At 39.3% G+C, this 17,631-nt stretch overlaps 1 protein-coding gene across 15 annotated transcripts in view; it reads left to right on the top strand.

Annotated features, from left to right (window-relative positions):
• Window positions 1–17,631, top strand: part of SEMA6D (semaphorin 6D) — a 352,602-nt gene that overhangs the window by 330,388 nt on the left and 4,583 nt on the right. For 9 of the 15 annotated variants that reach the window (XM_059714662.1, XM_019477621.2, XM_059714661.1 and 6 more), the window contains 17 exons: window positions 7,510–7,665; window positions 8,014–8,125; window positions 8,707–8,767; window positions 8,848–8,910; window positions 9,002–9,103; window positions 9,355–9,445; window positions 9,720–9,839; window positions 10,317–10,405; window positions 11,138–11,355; window positions 11,465–11,596; window positions 11,815–11,970; window positions 12,052–12,225; window positions 12,915–13,055; window positions 13,155–13,232; window positions 14,181–14,272; window positions 14,631–14,687; window positions 16,510–16,677. In XM_059714662.1, the coding sequence (XP_059570645.1) occupies window positions 7,557–7,665; window positions 8,014–8,125; window positions 8,707–8,767; window positions 8,848–8,910; window positions 9,002–9,103; window positions 9,355–9,445; window positions 9,720–9,839; window positions 10,317–10,405; window positions 11,138–11,355; window positions 11,465–11,596; window positions 11,815–11,970; window positions 12,052–12,225; window positions 12,915–13,055; window positions 13,155–13,232; window positions 14,181–14,272; window positions 14,631–14,687; window positions 16,510–16,677 (1,963 nt within the window). In that variant the 5' untranslated portion in view covers window positions 7,510–7,556. Of the gene's footprint in view, window positions 1–7,509; window positions 7,666–8,013; window positions 8,126–8,706; window positions 8,768–8,847; window positions 8,911–9,001; window positions 9,104–9,354; window positions 9,446–9,719; window positions 9,840–10,316; window positions 10,406–11,137; window positions 11,356–11,464; window positions 11,597–11,814; window positions 11,971–12,051; window positions 12,226–12,914; window positions 13,056–13,154; window positions 13,233–14,180; window positions 14,273–14,630; window positions 14,688–16,509; window positions 16,678–17,631 lie in introns of those variants that run through there. The other 6 variants (XM_059714664.1, XM_059714666.1, XM_059714665.1 and 3 more) reach the window with 6 other exon arrangements.

Raw genomic sequence — 17,631 nt, 5'->3', positions numbered from 1 at the left:
TACTGTTTTATGTGTATATATACTATATAGATATGTGTGTATATATAGTTTATAAACATATTTTCTTCAGTTTGTTATATGACTGATGTGTTTATGTAATCTTCAAGTAAGCTCTTTAAATGGGGAATAATTACAATTTGCATATTATTGTAACCAAAAGGTACAGAATATTTTCCTTTCCCGTTGTTTATTTGATAATTAGCCAAAAATAATCTAATGTCACAGCTCCAAAATTCATGTTGCCAAGATTGTGAATTAAATATAAATCAAATACACTGTGCCAAGCATTTCCCAGCATGTTTAGCAATGTTACTGAACTTGTCTTTAAAGGAACACACACATTAAAAGAAATACCATAAAGCAAATGAATAGGGTTTTTTTTTCCTGGACACAAGTTCTACACTGGTAAAATCTTATTCCCACAGAAAAAGGGAAATACAGTATACCAGTTTAAGGCATCTGTATACAAGTACAAGTGTATTCAGGCAAAGGGTTGTATATTTATAACTCTACCAGTAAAAAAAAAATAACATGCCCATGACTAACATACCAGCTCAAAAATTATGTGTGGTCCTGGCATAGGTTGGAATATGAGACCTTGATCACTAAATTAGTGCTATTTACAGATACCTATATATGAAAGAGCTTTGCATCTATTAAGTACTGCTTCCAGGTTGTAAGCATCTCACCCCCATTTCACCACATGGGAAACTGGTAAGACAGAAAGAAATTGGAACACCACCCCACAATAGCGTAATCAGTTCTGGGCTTGGGTCATTGGCCTTTGCTGCTTTTATGTTCTGATTTAGAATATATAAATGGGTGTGTTGTCCTGCCTTACATATGTAAGCCTTGGGTTATTTGGTTCTTCACATTTGTGCATGGTATGAATCCACGCTGCCCAGGTATATATGACTACAGGGAAGTATTGAATTGCATGGCAAGTATTGAAACAAGACCATATATTTTCATGTGATTGACTTCAGCTGTTAGGGTCTGAATCTTTTGAGTCACTCCACCTCCCACTTGAGGCTATTTTTTATCAGCTGACCAAGCATACATAGAGTGTAAAGCCTTATATCCATTAGAGTCAAATATAAAACTACAAGTAATGTCACTGAGACCAGATTTCATTAGTAGTTTTTCAGAGAATAACTGGTCCCCTCTATAGGAAATTCAGAGATGCTTAGTGACTACTATGCTGATGTCACATGGAAGTGGCAGAAGAATAATCCATTAGGCATTTGGTGGCTTTTAGCAAAGGTATCTTCCCACTTTTGAATGAGGAGCCAAAAAAAAAAAACCCCAGCAGACCATCCATAAGCCAGCAGTCAGAGAAAAAAAAATCTCCAGCAAACAAACCTTTGTACTCATGTTAGTACTGGAGGGCAGTCATTAAAAGCTTAAATTTTCACAAAAAAGTGCATTCGCAGAAACATGCACCTCCATGCTGCAGAAAATCAGCCGGAAACATAGGACTTGCATGGACCTTCGGGGTCATTGTGCCTGATACCTAGCTATTACAGGTGCCACTTCACACAATCCCTGTAATGACTCAAATTCCTCTGTAAAAATAGAAATAGGTGTGCCCCCTCCCTCTGCCCTTTCATCTCCTGGTCCCTAGCCTTTGTATGTAAATGACTTTCTTCCTTTCTATTTAGTATCCCTGCCACCTGTGGTTAGGGACAGAAGTTGCACATAAACCGGTTTAAATGATCAGAAACTGGTTTAAACCTGTAGCAGAACAGATGTTCAGTGCACATGAACCAGTTTGAAAAATGGCTGAACCCAGTTTGAGATATACCTGGTTGAATGTAGACTTAACTGAGTGAATGAGACTTAACTGATTTGGTTCAAACCAGTTTATGCAAATTCTGTCCCAGACCCCTTCCTGGTTAAAGTTAAACCAGAATCCTCCAGCATCCCAGCATGCTCTGCTGCAATAGGCTAGGCTGGGCTGTGCTCCAGAGAGCAGGGCTGGCCCCGCCGCTCTGCTCTCTAGCCAGAGCAAGGGCAGGGACATGGCCAGACACATCCCGGCCTGAGGCAACGGCGGGGGCAGGGAGGGAGCTGCTGAAGCAACAGTGGGGGCAGGGAGGGAAGGAGGAGGGGGAAGAGTTCCCCTCTGGGGCCAGGCAGCACCGTACAGAGCCTCCCTCCCCACCCCACAGTGGTGGGGGAAGAGGAGGAGGAGGAGAAGGAAGAGTCCCCCTCTGGGGCCAGGCAGAGGATCTGTGTGCCTGGATTGCTCCTGGCTGTCAGGGAGCAGCTGTAGCAGGCAGGGATCTCTCCCTCCTCCTTCTCCCCCGCCATGGGCATCTGACCATGACCCTGACTGGCCACACTCCCTCTTCCCCCACCCTCTGGATCCTGCAGGCCAAGGTGGGGGTTTAAAACCTCTCCTCAGTCATACTTAGGCCTGCTGGGGCCTGGCCGTGTGCCCTCCCCCCCAGCTCAGCTTCCCGGTGGAAGGGTAGGGAGGGATGCTTACACTAACCTGCAAAGCATGAGCGGCTGGTGCCTTCCAAGTCTGGGGGGGCACCAGATTGCCAACCGGGGTGGGGCCCCCAGTGGCCCATTGCTGAACGGGGGGGCGGGCGTTCCCCAGCAGCCGATCACCAGGCCAGCAACAAAACCAGCGAAACCAGAAGTGCACTTCTGGTGGCACTTTTGGTTTCATTGCTGGTGCTTCCAGGGGGTGCACGGCGGATCTCAGGGGATGCACATGCACCCCCTGCGCATCGCCAGTGCTGCAAAGATTGAATCAATTCAGGCTCGGGCTTTTTGAACATCTGTCCCTACCCTGCAAGTCCATTGCAGTTGGCCGGGGGTGGATGGGGCAGAGTTGGACTAGGTGACCACTGGAGGTCCTACTTCTCTATGATCCTCTGGTTTATAGCAGCTGATAAGCAGGCTGCTGCCTACGCAAGCTTACACCTTTACGAATGAGTTAGTCTTTAAGGTGCCACCTTGCCCTGCCTTCTGCCATCTTAGAAGTAGTTAGTTATGATTTTTTGACCCCACAGTAATATGTAGGCCATGTTATTTTGCCCACATAGGGATTCACCTGTGTACATGCTATATTCTTCCAAGATGCACCATTTCCCAAAATAAATCCTTTTTCTTCATCTGCTGCCTTTGCCCTGTGGCTACTATAGAAATAAGTTGGTAATGTTTGGCAATACCTCATTTAAGACAATTCATTTGCTTCCATGTTTTTATTAACTGGGTTCATTCCCCTTCTCATGATTAATAGTGTTTTATCTGCTTATGAGCTTTGTTAGTCTGGGATATTTTCTTTCTATCATGTCTTGCATTGCTCTTTAGAAATACTATGTTCCATATTGTGCTTAGTAATTTATGAAATGTTTATAGCATAAAATGCTTTGGGTATGATTTTTAGTGGAAACAATGTTTTCCATCAGTTTGGGTTTAAGCTATTTTATTTATTGCTTGTCTACAGTTGGCTGAGTGTCCTTTCCCTTCCCCCACCTCCTTTACATGGTGGAGCATGGAAAGATGATTGATGGAGTGTCACACATAAGTTGACAAAATTTGGAGTAGATTAATGACTAGGAAACACTAGCCTTTTTCCCTTTTAAGTGAGACTGTTTGAAGTCTGGCTTGTATTTTTAAAGGAAAATGTTATTCTGCTTCTTTAGTGCCCTCTGATCAGGAATCGAGAACCATGTCGATTGACCATCCCTAGCCACAAATAGCCAATTAATGATTTGGAGTAACTTCCCGCTTTTCTTACCTAGTCAGCCCAGTACTCTGTGGCTGACTGATTTCCATCCAAGCTGGCCTCTTTTTTTTACAACTGCAGTTTTGTGCCAATGAAGAACTGCAGTTGTATTTTTGTACCATTTTGTAAAGACCTGGGACTGGCATCCAAAAGAGCTCTGTTCAGTCCCAGCTTTTCAAGGCACTTTCTGGGTGACCTTGGCCAAGTCACCTCAGCTATTGGAAACGCAGCCTTAAAACACAGCAACATTCAATGTCTTCAAAGGGGTATGCTGGCTGCACAGCTCTTTTGAAAATGTGTCCCCTTTTACAGATGTTGGGCCTACCTTAATCTGTCTATGCCTCAGCTCCCATCTGTGAAACGGGGATAATAGTATTTTAACTACCAAAATTTGCAACTGTAATAAATTATGGGAGCAAAAGTGCTGGTACTGCAGTTTGCAGGCAAAATTAATCAAAGGCTAGTATGAAGCCTGGCTGAAAATATCAGACCAGGGAGCACAATTGTTTTCTAAATTTTCCTCTGGGCAGATATTTCCAACAATTTATAATCAGGCCTTTCTGGTCCAAACAGATACTTCAGTATTGTCATTTGTATAGTCCCAGGTAGCACCCTCCATTAACACAGTTGAATGAGGCAAGAATTACGTCTATTTTACACAAGCGTATCTATGTGCAACAGAAGTATACACCTGGCTGTCAAAGGTGGTGCTGTCAGAGGGCCTGATTGAGTCAGTTTTCCATTCAATCTAAGAACAGGCTATTCTTCAAGTTAGATTTTCTCTTGGCGGACCTGTTCTCTGTCTGTTTTTGTCCAAACCTCCAGGCAGTGGAGTCAGTAGATCCTAAAGCCTTCACAATGCATCTGCCTTTGTCTTCCTACACAGACTGGAAACAGGAGTTGATATAAATTTTCTTCCAGCACGTTTAACATGCAGTATAATAAAAGAATCACTATGTCTTAAATCACAAGGCATGGCTTCCTGACCCTGTACACCTCTCCCTATCCGATCTTCTGCTTCTTCATCACAAAGATCTGTCCTTCACACTGATGTAGACATTTCCTCTGATAGAGGCTCGTGAAAGGTGAAGTTTGGTTAAAAGGGATCATCAGACATAACAATTCCTACCTCTTTTAAGTTCACGAAGTTAACCTTGGAACAAATTGTTTTGAAATAAGATTTAAATGCAGCTGTGTTGGTGTCAGCCCTAGAAAATTTCTTTGTGGAAACTCACCCACTTATTTTATATTCTGTGACACGCTGTACTTTAGCACTGCACCTCCTGGGACTTGAATCTGAGAAGCCCCCATTATTTGGGAGGGGGGCACTTTTCCTTTGATCAGGTCTTTTGTTTTTTGGGGGTAGAGGAGGGGGGTAACCATAATTTTGTCTCGTGCGATTTAATTTCCCTTTGTTCTTTGCTGCCATTTTTTAAAATTGGTTCAGAAGCAAGAAGGAAGTATTTGAGACAGGCCCTCTCTTTGTGATTGAGGATATACTTAGTTTCATGTGAACTTTATTCAAATGCTGTTTTGGTCCTTCCTGTGCATAATATTCCCTCGATCCCAGAAAATGCCTTCTGAAACCTTGGCCGGTGTTTATTTCATGGAAGGGAACAAAATGTCCCTACATTACAATGTCCGCTGTTTGATAAGCAACATCTCCTGATCCCCGTAGTATCGTTTAAAATCCTACCATGCCAAGAATGCTTCTTGGTCAGTTAGAATGAATGGTCTTATCCCTTACCCCCACGCCTCTTCCTAGACAGCCAGTAACTGAAGAGGAGGAGGTTTACAGGGAACTTTACCAGAAAACACTTAGTTACATCTGCTGTGCTGGACCAGTGCTCTTAAGATCTTCGGTGCCTCTTCCCTAGCCTGAATAATAGTTTTAGTATTTGGAGCCTGTAAGTTCCACAGTTAGGGTTGTAGAAAGAATTTTTAACCATTTTCTGCACCCAGGAGCCACAGCATGTAACGTTCCACTCTGCTGTGGACTTGAACAAGGAAGGACTAACTTGACTAACATTATTAATTCCAGTTTGTTTAAGTTTATTCATTAGCAATTTAATGCTAGATGCTTCAGCTGAGGAGGCTGTGTCAGGACAAGGAAGAGCAGAGGGAAAGTGCCAGGAATCATTAGTGTCTATTAGCCACTACTGCTCATCAATCTTGGCTATGAGTGCAACCCATCAGTTATGGACTGGTGGACTTGAGATGCAGAAACATCATTAACAGTTAAAAATGCATCTTTTTCAGGTCAGTCTTTAATGAATAGGAACTTGCACATGCGCGCCGTTGCCAAATTCTGTTTCCACTGAGGTTGGTCTCACCGAAGTCTAGCCTGAGCATACACAGGTTGACAGCTGTATGCAGTGGAGAGTCCTAGCACAGAATCAATGCTAGGATCAGTAACTGAGTCTAGCTTTTCACTCTGGTAGCAACACTTCTGCTTGCAGTAACATTTAGAAACATTTTTATTGGGTATGCAAAATATTAGAAATAATTGTTTAAATACTTTGCTTTGTCAGGGTCTAAACCATGTGCTGATAACAAATATGGACTTGTATACGTGACTGATTGCAGATCTCAGAAATATTAGGAATGGGAAGATTTGTTTTATTTTCCTAAGACAAATAGTTTAATAACTGCAGAACGCAGTGTTTATGACTTAGTCAATACAGAGCCTCATCTGACCTGTAAGTCAAAATGGAACAAATGCCTCCAGAAGGTGCAATGAGGGTACGGTATTATAGCTGCCAAGTTTCTAATGAGAAATAAACTTCATGCCCAAACCACTTGTGGTCATTAAAGATCCCATTTAACTTTGAGAAACGTTTTCTTGCATCCTGCCCAAATTGCAACTTGAGTAGTTGCATTACGTTTGCTAAAATACCCTTGTGGTTTCAATTGGAAAAGTAACCTTTCACTTTCTCCCTTGAAAGTATTGCTGTATAGTGATACTGCTCCATTTGCATAGTGTGCGTAGTGACCTAGCACATACTATACAACCTGTAGAGTACTTTAGAACAACAGGCCCTTCATAATTACCAGTGTCAGGTAATTATTTGCATAACTGGGGGGAAAGCATCCTCTTAGGGCTTGATTCGCCATTGCTCTGCATCTTGCATTTCCCACCCATGAAAAGGATATGCACAGTGATGATAAAACCTACCAAACCAGAAAGGGCTGCATCTTACACACCTGTACGTTACCACTCAAAAGGCAAGGCAGCCAGTATTTGCTTTCTTGGTAGTACAGTATTATGATGGCTCAGCCAAAAACCAGGCTTAAAGCTGGAAAGCAGCATGGGCGTTTTGTGTGTACGTGTCTTGACTTTTGTGGGTAAATTTAGATAGTTTGTGGGGAAGGGTTTTATTGGATGACATCTGGTGACAGAGGGAAGAGATAGAAATTACAGTTTAATTAGAATTCTAAGCCTAACTTTAACAATATTCTTGCTAAGTCAGCAGCCTGCATGTTCTAGTTGTGTTTCTTGTCATTTAGTCAGGACGGCAGTAGTCAGTTAGCCCTGAAATGCCTATAAATATTAGCAACCATCACTACATTTCAGAAGAGCTTTAATCAGGACGGTCGCATAGCAGTTTTTCATCAATATATACATAAAAGCTAATTTACACCATTACTGCCAATATTAAATATATACATAATTTATATATATATGTATATATGTATGTATGATAAGAAATTGCTTTTATCATGCTTTAGGACCCAAATCTCATCAACGTGTTTGTCTTTTACAGGTAGTTAAATAGGATTACCAAGAGGGTGGTGCTGTTTTTCACCAGCCATGAGGGTCCTCTTGCTTTGTGTCTGCATGATGCTATTGACTGTATCCCAATCCCTGGCTGTCAGCTTTCCTGAAGATGAGGACCCTGTTAATGTTGTTGACTACCATTGTAAGTCATTTGCAAATTACTTTAAATACTAGAAAATTGTTTAAGAGCAGGTTTTTTTGTTGACAAGTGAAAATGATTTTTCCCTTTAAATTCAAATTTATTTACTGGCTCTTTGTCTTGAGTAGACCGCTTAATCATTTTTAAAAAGCAATCAGAAATAAAGCAATAACTTCTGTAAAAAGAGCATTTGCTGACATTGGCCATCTTTCATTCATTTATATTCAAGACATTACTCAAGGAATTTAGTTTAAACCCTTCTACACCTAGTATATACAGCTAATCAATGCTGTATATTGATTCTTTAGCTCTATAATCCTGAGTGATGGTGTAGCCCATTTTCACTTGCAGATTCAAGGCAATATCCAGTATTTAGAGGACGCCCTTCAGGCAATGAATCTCAACACAGGCTGGACTTTCAACTGATGTTGAAGATTCGAGACACACTTTATATCGCTGGCAGGTAATTTTCCTTTAGTCAGTTTATTAGATTAAAATTCTTTTCTTTCCTGGTTTTGCACTAATGTGTGCAATTCATTTTAAAAAGTGCAGGATATAGTGAAAATTAGAAATAAGTTGGGGAAAGCCTCCTAGAGAAATATACAATATGTGTGTCCAGTGAATGTCCAGATAGGAGTGAGGGCTGTGGTTACTGCACATATAGTAAGCCCAGTGCTCTAATTCTGTTTTCCACCGTATACATTACAGTCATGATGAAAACTTCTGATCATGTCAAAGCTTGGAATGACATAGCAGGGCTGTAGGAAAACAGTTCAAAACATTTGCATATTTGCAATCTAGGCTGTGCTTTGTAATGTACAGGAGCTGAAAAATGCAAATTCTAGCTAAAAACCCCATCATTTGGAAAGAACCCCAAAGTACTCCATGTTAGCCCTGCTTTGTTGAGCCCAGAAAAATCCATAAGTGCTTCAATACATGCACTTTGTGTAGCAAATATCCTAAAAATATACTGATAAAAAACCCCCAAAAGTCCAGCATATTTATGCAAGCATCTGATGTGTCTTATTCCCTTGTTTCCAATAGAGATCAAGTTTATACTGTAAACTTAAATGAAGTTCCAAAAGCAGAAGTTACTCCAAGCAAGGTGAGCCAGTGCAGAAAAACATGTTTTTAAAGGAGTTTTCAATATAAAAAATGAACTATATTTTTATTTTATTTAAACAGAAATTGACATGGAGATCCAGGCAGCAGGACAGAGAGAACTGTGCCATGAAAGGCAAACACAAAGTATGCTTACCATATACATACTAGCAAAAACAATAACAACATTAATTGCACATGGGAAATCTGTTGTTAATATAACTTACTCTCTTTTCAGGATGAATGCCATAACTTTATTAAAGTCTTTGTTCCCAGGAATGATGAGATGGTGTTTGTCTGTGGAACAAATGCATTTAATCCTATGTGCAGATACTATCGGGTAAGCTCATTAAATAATACACCGTGATTTGTATTATTGTTAGCTTGCAAAATAATTTTATAGTGATGATTAAGGTTTTCACTGTGCCTTTGCAAAGTACTTCTTTCTTTCAAAGGTATGAACAATGAGAATAAATATGAAAAAAAAGCAACATGCAAAATCAAGGTGTATGTCAAAGTAGTAGTAGTATCCCATAATACTGATATCTAGAATGGCAATCACATGCTGAACGATTTATTTGTCTTCTCTAGCTGAATACCTTAGAGTATGACGGAGAGGAAATTAGCGGTTTGGCAAGGTGCCCATTCGATGCCAGACAAACCAACGTTGCCCTCTTTGCTGGTAAGAACTTTTGCTGTAATGAATCTAAATGATTAATAACACAGAAGGAGCCAGAGGGCTTTACAAGAAGGCACGGAAAAGCTGCAGGTGTCAAGGTGCTTCTGGTTTTAAATTTTTCAAAGGGCCTCCAAAGGATTAGAAGCTAAACTGTTAAAGCATAGGTTAGAGTAATTTGGGGAAAGAGTGGCAGTAAAAAATGAGAAGAATACAGGCTAGTCAGAATTGTATATATTATTCATGGTCTGCTAATGCCACATTTTAACTTTTATTTTAGATGGAAAATTGTATTCAGCTACAGTAGCAGATTTTCTGGCAAGTGATGCTGTTATTTATCGCAGCATGGGAGATGGATCTGCCCTCAGAACAATAAAATATGACTCTAAGTGGATAAAAGGTAATTTTAGAAAAAAATATTTCCCAGTGTATAGGACAAATGTAATTTCATTGGCACTGAAAATGAAGCACATCTTTACCAGCATGATTATATATAAGCACCAGGTTAATATAAATGTAGCTTTTACTATAGCAAGATCATAAAGATAAAATACAACTTTGTGACGATAAAGCAAAATCTTTGTTTAAAATGCAAGGGTCTCCCCACCCCATTTAAGTACATTAATGAATGAATCTGTAGTAACAAAGGCCTTAGCTGTAATACAATTCCTTGGAGGCCCTTTTACAGTCCATTAGCTGACATTAAAGAGTACAAGTTCATTTAAGCTTGAATACACCCATATTTGGATTTCCTAAAGTGTCTTCAATATTGCCATTCACTTTATTTTGCATGTAACTAAGGGAAAGCAGAGCAGTTAGTATCCTCTGTTAATTAAATGGTTCAAGTAACCAGGTTTCTCTTCCCTCTGCCTTACAGAGCCACATTTCCTGCATGCCATAGAATATGGGAACTACGTTTATTTCTTCTTTCGAGAAATTGCTGTAGAGCATAACAATTTAGGCAAGGTAGGTAAAAATCAGCTCTGTGTCACCATAAGTGATGAAGAATAAAAAATCTTAAGGAGAGCAAGATATGCTTGTCATGGAAAATATTGTCTAGCAAGCATAGTTTGCAACACTCAGTATGCCCTAGTGTAAAGTCAATACAGTTGTTTTAGTCCTTCTAATTGTCACTAAAAACAGAACAATGTGTAATGTGGCAACTTCAGCCTTAGGCTTTTAGTATTTCTGTCTTGTTCATAGAGTTCTCCACAGGTATCCTTTAGCGCGTCCATTTCCGGACTCTAGAGACAGCAGATTTTTCTGGTGTTGCCTACATGTTTAAAAAAGGGATTTCAAAAGGAGGTTCCCTCATCTCTCTGTATAATGAATAATTTAGCCATACTAATGTAGCACATGATACTTCTGCTTCACCGTGGAAGGATATTCTTTAGTAAATTATTAAACCCCTCACACATGGTTAATTAAAGTCTTTAAATCTCACCAACAATATGATTTTGAGAAAAGGTGGAGGCAAGGCTGGGAGTGCTGTGTTTGCTCACTGATGCTTTAAAATGCCCATGCACTTGCAGCTAAACTTTGATTTCCTTTCTGTACCGGCTTTGAAAGCAGATATATGGCAGCAATTTTCCTGCTAACAAAATTATCCTTGATGTTTTATTAACAGTCTGGAAAATGGGATTGTTTTCCTAGCAGTGCGTAAGTCCTGCTCCTCTCTACCTTTTGTTCCCCATGCAGGCTGTGTATTCTCGTGTAGCACGCATATGCAAAAATGACATGGGTGGTTCCCAGCGAGTCCTGGAGAAACACTGGACTTCATTTCTAAAAGCTCGGCTCAACTGTTCTGTTCCTGGGGATTCTTTTTTCTACTTTGATGTTCTGCAGTCTATCACGGACATAATAGAAATCAATGGAGTCCCTACTGTTGTCGGTGTATTCACCACACAGCTTAACAGGTGAGAGATGAGCAAGCTAACATCAAAAGAAGTTCTCCAGTTCCCTGTTACAACTAATATTGGAACCATTGTAGTCTGAATTCTTGCAATGATTTTTCTTATTTTACAGCATCCCTGGTTCAGCAGTATGTGCTTTCAGCATGGATGACATTGAGAAAGTCTTCAAAGGGAGATTTAAAGAACAAAAGACTCCAGACTCTGTTTGGACAGCTGTACCTGAAGACAAAGTACCAAAGCCAAGGTAAAAGATTCTTACTTATGACATGATAATATTGTCCCTGTAAACAGCCACCTTTAAATCAATGATATATTGAGAGTCTTGTCAGGTAAAAAAGAAGCAGCGGTTTTCACTTGAACTATAAGTATTCTCACGAGCAGCCTCCTCTGCTCTTTCAGAATGTGTGCCCTTTCTCATTAGCTAAAATATCAAGAGACAAAAAAATGTTGCTTTCCTTTCAGACCTGGCTGCTGTGCAAAACATGGCCTAGCAGAAGCTTACAAAACCTCCATTGATTTCCCAGACGAAACCCTATCCTTCATCAAATCCCATCCTTTGATGGATTCTGCCATTCCCTCTATCATTGAAGAACCCTGGTTCACAAAGACCCGGGTCAGGTAGGAAGTAACGTATATCTGCCTATATAAAAAAAACCAACAGACTGAAATCAAATTAATGTGTTTTGTTGGTTTTGGTAGGTATAGGCTGACAGCAATTGCAGTAGACCATTCTGCTGGACCCTATCAGAATTACACAGTCCTTTTTGTTGGCTCTGAAGCTGGAGTAGTACTTAAAATCTTGGCAAAGACCAGGCCTTTTTCTTTGAATGACAGCGTATTACTGGAAGAGATTGAAGCTTACAATCATGCAAAGTAGGTATTATTTTTACAAGAACTGCCCTCCAGAGCATTTCCCATGTATATTTCATTTAGTCGTTGGCTTTTGTGACCTAATTGGTAATGGTGGCTTTTGCTTTTCCCTAAAAAAAAATATATTCTCACCAAGCTTCTCACATTATTTGTCAGTCCCAAACCTTTATGGTAAAGATGTGCTGCTGAATAACTGGAAAATGTTTTAGCACTTGCCATTCTGTGTGGGTAGTGAGCGCCTTCTAATTCCACCCTCATTAAGTCATTGCTGCAGCCTAGTTATGCTACAAGTGGCTATATCTTTCTGGCTATAGAATAGCAGTACTCTGCACCCAGAACAGGTTTTCATGTCTGGTTTACGATAAATGTATTAAACATGTTGAAATCACAAGGGTAATGGGCTTAGATATTATCTATGTGATACAAAGATTGTACCATAACATCCTTAATTTAAGAGCCAAAACCTTGATGCATGGTATGGAGAGCACCCCACAAAATAGATTAAATTAACTGGACATCACAGTGTGCTTATCACTGTAATAATAAAGTATCGTATCTTAGGTACCTTTTTTCCAAAAATAATTGTGAAGTTTCAATTTTTCAGAACCCAAATAACTTTAATTGACTATTTCCAGTGTAAACTTTGCACAGGTTTATTAAAATAACAGTTTTAAATGGCTGTTACCCAACAGGTGTAATGCAGAGAGTGAAGAGGACAGAAAAGTCATTTCCCTTCAGCTGGATAAAGAACACCATGCTGTATTTGTGGCCTTCTCTAGCTGCGTTATCAGAATACCCCTCAGTCGTTGTGAGCGTCATGGATCATGTAAAAAGTAAGCCTGTGTTCCTGAACTCTCCCTTAAAGCAAAGGCACAGAAATCTGTGGTGACAGCAATAAAAGAAGCATTTTTCTTTGGTCTGATCTTAAACAGGTCTTGTATTGCTTCCCGAGATCCATACTGTGGCTGGCTAGACCATGGGACATGTGGAAGAGTGAAACCTGGCATGTTGTAAGTGTTATTTTAAAAATCAGTCTAACATCTCTACAGTTACTGCCTCTGTTTATATACCACACAAACATTTATTATGATATACGTGATCATGCTCTCATTCACTACTTATCTTTTTTTAGTGTTACAAAAGTGTTAGAGAATGCTAGAGTGTGATCCCATTCTAAAGTTTTTCTTCGGAGAAAACTTTCAGGGGGAATTTAACTTAGTTAAGAACAACTTATAAATATCCAAATGAAAAGCAGCTTGGTGAGATGACAAATTACTGAGCATAAACACGATCAGCTTAGTAAAGAGAGTATCATAGTGCAGCAGTCACTGCCAGAAGGACACAGTAGTCAAGGAAATATTTCGACTTGGGGTGCTCCTTTGCCAATAATCCTAACTACCCAGAAATGGATCTCCTTTACAGCTGAAATCTTTTATGTCGGATCTGAACTTTTTTATTTAAATTAATTCTCTTCATTTTTACAAGATCAGAAAAAATGTAAGATTTCTGTAGCTTTTCCTGAATATGCTGCATGTATATATATTGATGCCTTCCAAGGGCATAATGTAGAATCAGGTCACTGGAGCGCATTGCATGACCAATATACTGATAAATATGACCTATATAATGGGGCCAATACTGATCTTAGACCAACATGTACAAGCTCCAGTTGACATAAGTTGAGATGTACAATTGTACCTAAAAACGAGCATGGCCTTAGCGTTTGGAGGTGAAATAAGATTAACATGACCACTTAAGCTTTTGCATAGTCTGGTGTAGGTGTTTGTAATTTGAAAGCCTTAATACAATGTGTGTATTTAATACATAGTCTTTCTAAGATCAGATATTGTACAAGTCCTCATAGCTGTACATTTACTGTGAATGTCTAAATGTGTTTCCGGTTTTTGTTTTCAGCAGAAAATCATCATTTGTTTCCCTACTAATGCTGTTAATTGCAGGTTCTCTTTGTTTGTTTCATACAACCACAGCACTGGAGGATATGAGCAAGATGTAGAATTTGGCAATACAGGACAGCTTGGGGACTGCCATGGTAAGGCATAGTAGTCACTACTGCTAATTTATAACATGTCAACAGTAGTTTGTGGCCACGCTTCATTATGGATGTTAAATTTATGAGCCTTTCAGTAACACTCTGAACACATCACCTAGTGTGACCATGACCAGCCAGAAAGCTGAGCTATTTGGTCTTGGGTGGCAGATAAGTTTTACCTTGTTTTCTTGCCCTTTCACCAGTTTACAACTATCTGGGGTCTACAGCAAAGTATTTAACAACTTCTTTTTCGTAACCAATAGTATTTTCTTTTTGATTTTCAGTTACTCAGGTTTTAAGAGCTTTTGCTTTCTTTTGGTTACTTTTCACTGATTACTTGTTCCTTTAATTCTTTTAGAAATTTTGCCTACTACAGCTACACCAGATTACAAAATATTTGGCGACCCAACATCTGGTTAGTTTTTTTTAATTTTTTTGAATTAATGACCTTTTCTTTCCTTCAGTTCAGCATTTTCAGCCCTTTTTTCCTTCCTTTTGCACAGTTGGCAATCCTTCATTTTTGTGCTTAAACTCATGTTCCCACTGATGGTAAAGATAGCCAGACTCTTCTCACTCAGCACTTCACCCTTTGTAGCCGCATGTTAACAGCTCATTATTTATTGAAAAACATCTTTTATTAAAGAGCCTGATTAACATAGATGACATCTTCACTGCACGAAAGTCCACTAAGCTTTACTCTGTTCCCCAACCATGCATTTGTGAATGCCCTTCTTGGTCATCTGTAGTAAATGGATGGCAGAATTTCATCATTTTCCTCCTTTTTTCCTCTCCTCCCCTTCTCTTGCTCCCTGTTTCCCTCACCCCCCCCACCCCCAAGTCTTATCAAGCAAATGCACATTTTTTAAAATGTGTATTTTTACATTTTTTAAATGTCTAAATAGTTTGTGCTATTGGAAATCATTTAACATCCAAAACTGTAGCAGAAAAGGACTGTAGCAGACTGCTGCTGTAATGATACGTTGTTGTCATAGGGACCTTTCCTCCCTTTTGTCCTTCAAATGTTTTGTTTTGTTTTATTTTGTTTTGTTTTGATGGCATTTTCACTGTGAACTCCTGTTTTCCAGGGAGATAGGGCCTGGTGCTAGTCTGTTGAACTCAGTAGCAAAACTGTTATTGACTTCAACAGGTGCATGATTGGGCCCATATTCTCCGAAGTGTGCTCCAGACTAAAACTTGCTCTCTGTGGTTTCAGCCCAAGGGCATTTTTCTGTTTGTCAAATCCGAAAAAAAATCTGTGTCTCTGTTTAAGTTGTGAGAGCACAACACACAACATTTTGTGCTTTGTTTCTAATGGTATTTGCACTTCTGTAACTCAACAAGGACTCCTGCTTGATAAACAAATATTCTGCAGATTTATTTACCCATCATGTAAATGAGTGTGTAATTTAGAGGGAAAAAAGGCAACGGTCTTCCTTCATACTTGCATGTTTACTTCATCAATTAAACTTTCAGTGTGATATTTTAGGACAGCGACATAATAAACCTGATTTTCAAGCCCTGAATTACCATACATCACATATATACTTTCCCCCTGCCAATCTGCCTTTCAGGCACACAGAGTTAAAACTGCTCAGCCACATTCACATGAATCAGGGATTTACATTTGGCAAGCAGGCTCACTGTAGAATATAAGGCTTACTATGTCTGCAGCTCGTGTGCATTACCATGTAGGCCATGACGCAATCCAACAAATCCATTACAAATGAAGAAGGATCTGTACAACAGAGGTCTGTAGGAGCCATTACAATATCAGAGCTAAAAAAAAAATCTATTTCCTCTGATGGAGCTGATCTGGTATCTAAGGAATACCTGTACTTAAAAGCCTCTTATAAGGTCACTAGTATACATCTTATAACCAATTTTTAAAGATTGTTAAGACTATGAAATAAAATGAAGTAGCTTGCCTCAAGCAAACAGTATAGCAGCTAAGCAGAATAAGGTCCCCCTTTCTTCAGTTGCTTACAGTAACTTTTGTTCTGCATTACATACAACTTCCCTGGCTTTTGAATAGCAGCTCTAATGTTACTTAATGTAGCCTTTTAATATGATTGATTTTAATCAGCCCTGTATACTTCTGTAAAGTGTAAGGGTCACATTCTGCCCCGACATGTAATTTCCATTAAATACCTTCTCCAGGCATAACTTAGAAATGCCATGAAACAGTAAGGAAAGCCTGACCGTAATACACATTAATAAAAATCTGTTTGCCACCACAGACATGGAGTTCTCTTCAGCTTCCATTACCACAATGGCAAGTATCCCAGTTATATCACCTAAAGTGATTGGTTCCTGGAAACCTAAAGTGACTGGCTCTCGGAAATTTGTAGTTCAAGATGACCCAAACACTTCTGATTATTCTGATCCATTATCAGGTGTCCCAAAGGGTAAGGCCTTACCAGGGAATACATTGCAGCTGAATGGAAACCTGATAGTCTCAGCATTTTCAAAGATCTAACTGTAACAATCATCATTACAAGATATTCCATACCATTTTCCCATTACTATACAGAATGTGCAAACATGATCCTTGTGCCCATTTAGCCAACAAAGGCCAAGTATAACACAGTGGTGTTCATACTGTTTATGGCTGGCAATAGGCTATATTGAATGCAGATGTTGAATCCATGTCTCTATTCCTTGCACACTCCAAAACTGGCACTGAAATCAGCATGGGGTTCAAGATTGCACAACAAATGTATTTGTGTGAGATCAAATATGCTGAATTTTTGCTCTAAAAAATGAGCTAGAGCTTTCACTAATCCAGCTATATAGACCCTCCCACTATGCTTGCATACGTATGCAGCTCAATACAATTTTATATATTACAAACAGTTCATCTTCCTTCCTTTTTCTTTTAAGTGAAACATTGCATAGGCTGTTACAGAAACAGATTTTGGTTCAGCAAGACAGGGTGATTAACAAGAACAAAAAAGAGGCACAACTCCAAATGAGACTTTACTATTATCAGAGCATCGGAGGCACCAATAATGTTTGCACAATTCTGTTGTTATTGAAAAGCTCACAACAGACAACAACAACAAAAAACCCTTGATTTTATTATTCTAAAAAAAATATCAGGTTTCTTCTCAGCCATTATATGACAGTACATTTGTGATTTTTGTTTTGGTTATTTTGAGTTTTGCTTTTAATCAATATTTTTGTCATAATTTCCACATGTTCTCATTCACATTCTCTGTCATTTCTGTTAGTGAACCTTTACTCCTGTTTCCTTTCCTCTCCTATATAAAATCATTAAACCCTATTATGCAGAACATTAACAATGTTCAAAGGCCCTTCCCTCTAACAAAAGAAAATATTTCTTCACTCCTGATTGTTTT

Source organism: Alligator mississippiensis, chromosome 11 (assembly GCF_030867095.1).
Source record: "Alligator mississippiensis isolate rAllMis1 chromosome 11, rAllMis1, whole genome shotgun sequence".
Classification (NCBI taxonomy): domain Eukaryota; kingdom Metazoa; phylum Chordata; order Crocodylia; family Alligatoridae; genus Alligator; species Alligator mississippiensis.
This window is presented reverse-complemented; position numbering and strand designations above follow the sequence as displayed.